The sequence below is a fragment of the Tenrec ecaudatus genome, chromosome 4 (assembly GCF_050624435.1).
Source record: "Tenrec ecaudatus isolate mTenEca1 chromosome 4, mTenEca1.hap1, whole genome shotgun sequence".
In the NCBI taxonomy this organism is placed as follows: Eukaryota; Metazoa; Chordata; class Mammalia; order Afrosoricida; family Tenrecidae; genus Tenrec; species Tenrec ecaudatus.
Window position 1 is genome coordinate 48600007 of NC_134533.1, and position 9159 is coordinate 48609165.

Below are 9159 nucleotides of genomic sequence, written 5' to 3' on the forward strand. Positions count from 1 at the left end.
TCCCCTGTATTATTAAAGGAAAACTTACTCTGCCCCTACCACCTTTGTGCTACCATATTAACTATGTTTTCATCTGAAACAGCACAGAGCAAACGTCGCTGCAGTCTGTTGACCTCCTATCCTAAGGTTCTTCATGTAAGGAAGGAAATAGTCCTGGCCACAGTGTGCAAGCGCTCTTTTTAAAAAGGTCAAAGGAGAGGGGGATGGGGTGGAAATGATGCAATGGCTCTCCTTTGGGAAAGAATCCATGTCCTCCCTTGGTCCCCTAGCTCCTCCTGTCATGTGCAGGAAAACAAGAATACTTAGATTGGGGCCAGGAAAAAGGACTGGGAATTTGTATTGTGACCAAGAGTGAGGCTATTTTTTGCTTTAATCAATAAGACAGAGAAGTCAAATCATTTTGCTTGTTTTTCATTCAGAAATTTGCCAGGAGGTGTAACCAGGAGCCCTTCTCTCTGGAGAAACAGTCTCCATGCGTCTCAGTTCCTCTACTCCAGTTCCACACACAACAATGATTCCAGGGCAAACATTTGAACTTCTTAGCTTCTTTAACTCCTGGGGGGAGGGACTCAGTCCCCAGTGCTTCCCTCAAGGGAAATCTTGTTCTACTATTAGATGATCAATAGGAAGAAACACGTTTGAGTACAAGGCTTGAAGTACTATGCTTTTAGATTAAAAACAATGTTCTTGCTGTGTTGCGTGTGATGTTTTGGAAAACTACCTTAATAATATAGGAAATTTACATCTTTCAAGTTAATTCTGAAAAATGCTCAAACTTTATGTTAAAATTCGAAGTAGCTTTTCTGGGGTTAGCAATTGTCTTTAGATAACTTTTTTAAGATTGGTATAGCCCTCTCACGTACATTTACTATGTAATCCTTTTAAACCACAAAAGCTAATGTGATGCCGAATTTTAAAATATTTGTTGAACTATGTAATATATTATTGTGTGGAAAAACAAATATGCTAAAATATTAAGATGCAATAAAGCTATGCTCAATATTTTTAATATGTTAATAAAATTTCACTTAATTTTCTTAAATCATGTAAAACATAAGATATGGGAAATACTAATCTTTCCTTTAATACCAATTTAAAGTTAAGGTGAATTTGAATATAAGAAATAACTCTAAAATCAGAAGTTTTTCCTTGAAGGGAAATCTATTAAATAATTAGAACCTTAAGATCAGTGTTTTCATTACTAATCCCAACACAAATTATAGAAATGAGCTTGCCTTTTTTTATTATTTTTTGTAACTAGGAAAACCTGTTTATTGAGCACCTCCTGTTACACTGAGGGAAAGCTTGGGCACCCACTGTGTTTTCCCCTGGCAGGAAAATGTTAGCATTTTAACATTTGGCAAGCTGAAGGTTTTGACTGTGACTGAACCAGAGCTTGAAACCGCTCTTCTTGATTCATGACTCATGATGTGAAACGAGGACAAACTGGAACTTGTAAAATGTGGGTAAAGCAGAATGCTAAGTGGAATGGGCAAAAGAACAGGGCCACAGCCAGGTAGAAACATAATCACCCTCTCAGAAAACAAGGAAAACTATGCATTGCACAGCCACCCAATCTCTTGACTGGCAGAGTCTGATACAACAGTGCCCTACTCAAAGATGTGGGGAAAGTGCACCACTTGGAATATGTGTCTGCTCTACACAGTCCAGGGAAGCATTCTGTCTCCTAGATCAGGCTGGTGAAAGGGCTCCTTATTCCTCTGCTTCTGAGTCTTCTGCTACAGAGCTTCAACCCGTTTTTTTTTTTCCCATTCTGGTTATCATTCTGCTTCACCAGATTTTGTAAGTTTGGATCAATTCTAGTATCACTGCGCCAGCCAAGACTGAAGTAGTTCAGCCATTACATTTTCATTTCATATCATCTTGGGTTCCCTGTGTCATTTGTTTGTTTGTTTGTTCTTGTGAGTGAAGTTTCCCCCTGAAATACAGTTGTTTTATGAGTGTAAATTTGAGTTATCTTCATGAAGTAGATTTATTTGTTTTAGAAAATCATTTTCTCTGGAATTAGGAATGAGCTTCAAGACACTCTGCATTAGGTATGTTAAATCCAAAAAAAGTAGCATGCGCATCATTATCAAAAACATGTAAGAATGTTTCTTTTTTATGTGTGATTTTTCTGATGCCCACACTTTATTTTTTTAATTTTTTAAAAGAATGTTTCTTTACATTTTTAATATAAATTTTTCGTTGCTTTACTCACCCACAAAACTGCCTTCTCCACATACTAAATAAACCTCATCCAATTCCTTTTTAAAAAAAATTAATTATATCCCATCACTCGCTGAGGCTGAGTGGCCATCACCTCTGTTCTAAGAGAAATATTCAAAGTCACAGTTCTCCATAATCTCCTGCATTCTTCTCTTGATTTCTTGACGGGCTCTGCAAACACCCCCTCCCTAATAATAATAATGGGGTGCACCAGACCAGGGCTAAGCTATTTTCAATCACCTTCCATACCTGCAAACTCTGGCCAGTGGCTAAGAAAGACAAAAGAAACAATGCCTCTGACTTGTGGTGGAATCGTAGGAATAGTAGATGAATGGCCTTTCTAAAGAACAAATCTGTCTTGGAAGATGTATAGCTGGAATGTGTTTTAGAATGGAGGCTGCCAAGGATCACATGCCTTCCATGTGATTTGGGAGGAAGTCCCTGGAGAAGGACATCACACTTGGGGCAGGAGGAGAGGGAGGGTGGCAAGGAAATGGGATTGTCAGTGGCTACAACAATGGGCGGCTCACAAGCAGCAACTATCATGAGGAAGGCTGGGGCACCCTTGTGTTCAAGGTGTCACACACAGAATTCCTCTGAGTAGGAATTAACGCCAGGCCTCCTAACAACAACACAACTACAAAAGCCCAAACAAACTCCATTTCCAAAAATCCCTCCCCAAGCCTTGGAAATGACTGAGGAGACACCATTTGTTTTTCTAGTGAATGATGCTGGAGGTGATAAAAAGCCTTGGTCCGGAGCCTGGGGGGTTTCAGAGAGGTGGGGAGAGTCCCGTGAACCAGGCAGAGATGTGCCTGTGACCAGAGAGGTGTCTGGTTCTACTCTTCCTTGGAAAACGGGAAGCGCATTGAGGATGAAGTCACAGGTTCAAGGTTTGAATAAAGGCAGGAAGGGACGATGAGCACTAAGGGCGGGGGTGGGTAGGACGGACGTATACTTGTCTTATTTGTGACTTCTTGAGCATTCAGTTTTGTCCATCAAAATACGGACATTGATTAAAACGAAGTTGACTTTCACTTACTGGTGGCCAGGCTGAACGTCTACCCTCCACCCTCCCCCTCAGCGCTGATGGGGTTGCCAATGGGTCGGGAGCTGGGATGCTGGTAGTCCAGGCACTAGGACCTCAGCTGCGTGCAGGCAAAAGATACCGAGGCCGCAGCCCGAAACTCAGCGCCTCCCCCTACCCCTCCCCTGACTCATTAACAAGTGGAATCACCCCCAGGCGCCTGAGATCCCAGGGCTGGCTGTGGACAACCACGGCCCAGAGGTCAGCGCCCCTGGGAGTCTGAGGGTCCCCGAGAGCGCAGCAGGAGATGCCCTTCATATCTTTGTGGTCTAGCTTTCTGGGTGCTCCCTGCCCCCCCCCTCGGAGCCCACGCCCCTTCCAGCTTCGGTTTTCTAGGAGTCCCAGTGTGCATGGACCATTTCTCGAAAAGCTTGGGCCCCCGCCGAGATTCCACAACCGGCGCCCTGCAGGGCGTAACCGAAATTCTTTGGGGAAGAGGGCACCGCTGGTGGGTGGAGAATACTAGGAGACCACACCGCAGAACCCTCTTGTCCCAGAATTATCATCCCGCCTCACCTCCGCTGCCCCCAGGAAGGTCTGAACCTCGCCCAGACCCTAAGTTACCTGTTGGCCGCCAGCCGAGAAGCGATGTAACCACCAGGAATCTGGGTGATGATGTAGCCCCAGAAGAAGGAGCCGTGGATCATCCCCACGGTTTCTGGGTCCCAGTTGAATTTGGCTTTCTAGGAGAGGAAGACACAAACCGGCCAGGGCGAGAAAATCAGTGCTGCTTGGCATAGACACTCGTGCTCCCTCATCAAGCCCTCTACCCAATCCCCCCATACCTGGAGTGCGGGGGGGGGGGGGGGGGGGGGGAGCATTCCCTGTATCCACGAAGTGGATTGAATTTTGTTTCTTAAGAAAACGAATCTATATCCTCTTAGGGAGAATAAATGCCTCTTTTAACTGGAACAGGGTGCTCACGAACGAAATATTTTGTCATTAATTTTTGGGACCACCAGCCAGCCAGACTTCTGTGAAGACTTCCTGGTAGCTGAGATCGGCGTGTGGAATCCGCAGGAACTTTGAGCCAGAGATCTGCCATCCCTGGTTTCAGAAGGTCCCAACCCCCACCTCAGACATTTGGATTCCAACCAGTGATTTCCTGATACAGCAGGGAGTGACAAGCTGGCCCCAGGACCCTTTAACCCACACTGAGCCTGGGAGCCTGCAGACACCTGGAATCGTGGAGAATGCAATCCAACATTGGATGCCCACATCCTAGATGCCTAGGGAAAGGGGGCGGGGGCTGAGATTGTAGCTAGGGTGTCCTTGTAACTGGAGTGGGGGTGGGGTGGGGGAGTGTGAGCTGCCATTCGGTGAAACAGGGGGAAGGAGCTGGTGTCCATTCTGTGGGAAACAAATACCAGTTACGGAATAGGTCCCTCACTCTGACCCTGACCCAAGTATTGAGCTTCAAATTGAACTGGGGCAAAATATCCACCTCAGGGGATGAAGAGGTGCCAGGACCTAGGGATACTTTGCATCCTGTCGAATGCAATTTTGAAACTAAACCTAATTCGAAGTCTTCAATCTCCCTAGGGCCCAATGATGCCTGCAATCTTCTTCAGGACCATCCCTAACAAGCTTGTCTGCGCCTGTTTTATGGTCTTGTGGGTCCCTAAACTGAGAGTGGAGCCCTTGGGCTTCTTTGACCTTGACAGGACTCTCCCTCCCTAGGCCTCAACCCTCTCCCTGCACCTCCAGGTTACTAGGGCTGGATTCCCCCTGGGGGGGGGGGGCGCTGTGGCTTGGCTTGTGGTGCTTCTCTGCCCACTAACCGGACGTTTTGTAAAGGTCTCTTAGCTAGAAAGCTGCCCTGAGCACAATTGATTGGATTTCTGTTTTCATGTTTTTAAACATCCTTGACAAGGAATTGGAGGAGATAAGGAAAAAATATGCAGCCCCCTTCCGGAATAAAAGGAAAATATAATTTAGCGACCGTTATTAGGCACCAATTCCATGGCCGGGCTAGTGGTAATGAAGTCGGCAGTTCACAACAATCGAATGACCTGGACCCTCTGCAGATCTCTCCTTTGCCAGTGACTAAAGGAGAGCGCCGAGAGTAGAGAGACTTGCTCCAGGAGCAGAGGGGGAGGTGGCCATCACCTCGCAGGGAATCCAGGCGGTACCCCACTAAATGAGCACTGGGGGAGCACCCAGGCCTTCCTTAGCCTTGCCTTGGGGAAAACGGGGTTGACATAGCTTTGTGGGGCCCAGTGGCGGGCCAGGAGCGATCTGAGGAGCTGCGCACCTCCTTGATGACTTTGCCTCCGCGGTGGATGGTGCTGTTGTTGACCATGTCCACAATGGCCACGCCCAGATTGCAGCGGATGCCGAAGGAAATGCAGAAGCCCAGGCCGCTCATGATGGCGATGATGTAGCGCCTCGGCAGGCCGAAGCAAGTGCAGTCGCACAGTGGCGCCTTCTTCTCGGGCGCCTCCAGGGCCTTTCCATCCTCAGTCAGCTCGATGGTCTCCCCAGTGTCTTGCTTCTTCTCCAGCACCCTGTGTGGCAGAGCGGGATGGAGGCAAGGATATCATGGGTCTGGCACCCAGTGCTAGCCCCCTTCTGCGCCCACCCCCACCCCGCAGCCGCCCCCAGTCAAGGGTCCGCTGGTGGAGAGAGCACTCGCTTTGAGGGGATTAGGGTGGGGGTCGATACTTGGTTTAAACGCCATCCAGGCTCGGTGGCATTTTGCGGATCCCCCTCCCCTCCACAGGACTCAAACCAGCCCAGCCCCACCTTGATTTACATACACTTGACCCTAGGCCAGGGGCTAACTTTCCTGGAAGGGGGTGGGTAGGCGGGGGAGTCTATAGTGAGTGCTCCTAAGACTGCGCAAACGCCTCCAGCCAGGACTAGTGGAGCGATCAACTCCCGGGATTGTAGGTGTGGTGGGTGGGCTCCCCAGGCAGGGGCGCGCTGCCCCTTGGAGGGCGGACCTAGCCCCGCCTGGCGCCCGCGGCCCCTGGGTTCCTTTCCCCGCAGGTAGAAGCTTCCCAGGTTGTCGCTAGCCGCCGGGATCCCGCCTCCCAGCTGAGCGTGGGTCCCGGGGGAGGAAGGCCTCCGCTGGCCGGCGCCCACGCAGAGAAGGTCTGCGAAGGTGCTCTGTGTACTACACCACTCCCCTTCCTCCAGGCCCAGGTGCCAGGTCGAAGCTGGCTCTCCTTACAAATCTTACTGTTAAAAAAGATTTTCATTTTTTAACTCGAGTTTGAAACAAAGGCCTCCGCAACATATGGCCGACACCTAAGCTTCCTACTGCTGGAACATGAATAATTAATTATTCCCTCTCTGGCGTCATTACTCTCTGCTACAAACACAGAGAAATGCCAGGCCGACTTCCAAAGTCGTAAATTGCCGCTCTTTTGTATTTGCAACTCTGGACCCACAGTCCACGTTGCGGTCGGAGATCTCGGTAGACGTTCTTAGTTAAAATTCGCGTTGTATTTCAGAGGCTTTCCATTCCTTTGGGTCCTTGCCCTCGGGGGAAGGGAGAGGAGGAACGAGTGCTGGAATGGTTTCCTTTAAAGGTCATAGTGGTCTTCTAGTTCACAGTATACTCCTGAAATTTCTATTGAAAAAGAATATGAGAGGCAACATCTCCGTGGATACCTAGAATTGCTAGTCTCTGGATTTAAACAAAGAACCTTTCCGTTGATAATTTGCAGGTATTCCCAACCATATTATTTATTTTATGTGCTTATTTCAATGATCTGTGCACACAGTTGTTTAAACACACACACACACACACACAAGGGAATATTTAGATCAACTTCAAGAATGTAGAGTTCAGGATATGAGGTCTGGTAATTTCCCGCAACGGAAAAGAGGATACCTGAATTTCGAATTCTCCGAATTACCCACTGGAAAAGAGTTTAGGAAGATATTTGAGGTTAGTTTCATTCTTTTTCCTAAATCCCAACCCTGATGTTAGAAACTGGCATTTTGGGGGGAGGGGAAAAATAAACGAATGTGACTTTGCCCCCCTTTTTCTTTGACATTGACTTCATATGCGCATACAGACAAAGCTAAACTCCACACCTGAAAGCAGTCCGGCTGGGAAAGAACAGTCCCTTTGGGGCAGCTGCCGGGACTGCAGGGCCGTTGCGGAACCCACTGCCGCATAGGAGCATGCTCTCCTCTACCTGAAGCCCACCCAGACCAAACAGGTCTGAAACCGGAAGGGCACTGTGGTCCACTCTTTGCATTCTGTACACATTTCAAGGCTTCAGTTTCCCAAATGTGACAATTAGTGGCCTCTTGGAATCCACCTGTCCTTTCTTCTCTGTCCCCTCTTTGTGATTTTTGTACAGTTTCAAGAAAAAAGTGTCTTTATGCAACATAGACAAAAGCTTTTAAAGTTGATACATTTATAGCACATTAGTACTGTGGCTGCAGAGAAGATAAACGAGTTTTTGAATTGTTGGGTTTTGCCTCCTCTCTGCTAAGTTCAAACCTATTTTGGTGGTTATGCTTGTTACCACCATGGTAGCATTTTCCATATAACCAAACACGGCTGTGGGAGAGGACAAGCCATTCTAATGCATACACATTGTGTCAGGCTCAAAGAGAGGCACTGCTTCAAGTATCAATTATTGATATATTTCGATTCCCCTTCCCTTAGTGTGGAAGGAAGCTTCCACTGGGGGATTTTCTATTCAAGGGCTTTCATAAAGCTGAGCTTAATTTTTTTTTTTGCCATTACTCTTTGGATTCTTAATTTCTAGAGACTCTTTTTGTCCTTCCATTTATCAACATTCAAGGAATTTAACCCTGGATAATAAAAAGAAGCATTTTTTTTGACCAGGCATTGGCCATTTCTCAATTTTAAAGCATCCCAGGGTGGAAATGGCTAAGAATCTGCAGGTACCACAACAAAAAATTCACACATGCACACAGCAGACAGGTTCATTTAGTGCAACATTCTTGAATTAATAAACAGGTTTCCAGAGCAGCCTGGCTCAGCAATGAGCAACAAAAGATTGTCTGATCATATTACAATCTCTCTAAGCAACCAAGGTTTTCCAGAACCAGCTCTGCGGATGTTTTTCAAGCTGAGCCCCAGGCAGGCACGGTTTTGCTTTCTCACTTACCTGTAGATCTGGCCGAGGGATTTCCCAGCAAAATTCTTTAGCCCCTCTTTTCCCGGGGTCAAAATCCTTTGTTTTACCGACTCCATTCTGGTAAAAACTGGTGAGAGCTGCAGCCAGATTTAAGTAGTTTTCACTATGAAAAGCGAGGGGTTTGCATGTTGTCTTAATCTCTTAAGGTGGTTGTCGGCTTTTTCTTCTCAGCAAACTGGTACGTCGTGCCTCCGGGAGAGAGCGAGCGAGAGAGGGGAGGGAGAGTGAGAAGGGAACGAGAATTCGAGAGGAGAAGAGCTGCCGGCAACCCACGGGTTTCCTAATAGGAGAGTTGGTAGACACAATCAGAAAGTCTCATTGGAAGGGGAGGATCCGGTGGCAAAGGGCGCGCGCAGTGCCATGGTATTTGGGCGGGTGCAGACAAGTCCTTGTCCTGGAAATCAATCCCCTGTAAGGAAAAGAAAGTAAATTCCTAGTTTTGAAGAGCTTATTACTGTCAGAATCTTCTGGTTTTGAAAAGGAGTGGATGGAAATCTCACAAGGCCCTGGGGTACGGGCAGAGTCTCCAGAAGAGTACTTTGAAAATGGTGTTTGTGCTGTAAGGAGCCAGAGCACTTCCAAAACTCATGGGAGCGTGCCAGGTCTCCGGTGACCTAAGCTGCTATTAGTGCTTCTCTCTGGCCACGCTGGGCTTCCCGCTGGCGCACCTCTGCTCTGCAGTAGAGTCGAATTAAGATGGAGAAAGCTTGCTGT

At 47.4% G+C, this 9159-nt stretch overlaps 1 protein-coding gene across 1 annotated transcript in view; it reads right to left on the reverse strand.

Annotated features, from left to right (window-relative positions):
* Positions 1–8501, reverse strand: part of SLC17A6 (solute carrier family 17 member 6) — a 42386-nt gene extending 33885 nt beyond the window's left edge. The window contains exons 1-3 of the mRNA XM_075548405.1: positions 8416–8501; positions 5571–5823; positions 3881–3999 (exon numbers count right to left, since the gene is read on the reverse strand). Of these exons, the coding sequence (XP_075404520.1) occupies positions 3881–3999; positions 5571–5823; positions 8416–8501 (458 nt within the window). The remainder of the gene's footprint in view (positions 1–3880; positions 4000–5570; positions 5824–8415) is intronic.
* Between the last annotated feature and the right edge of the window lie 658 nt (positions 8502–9159).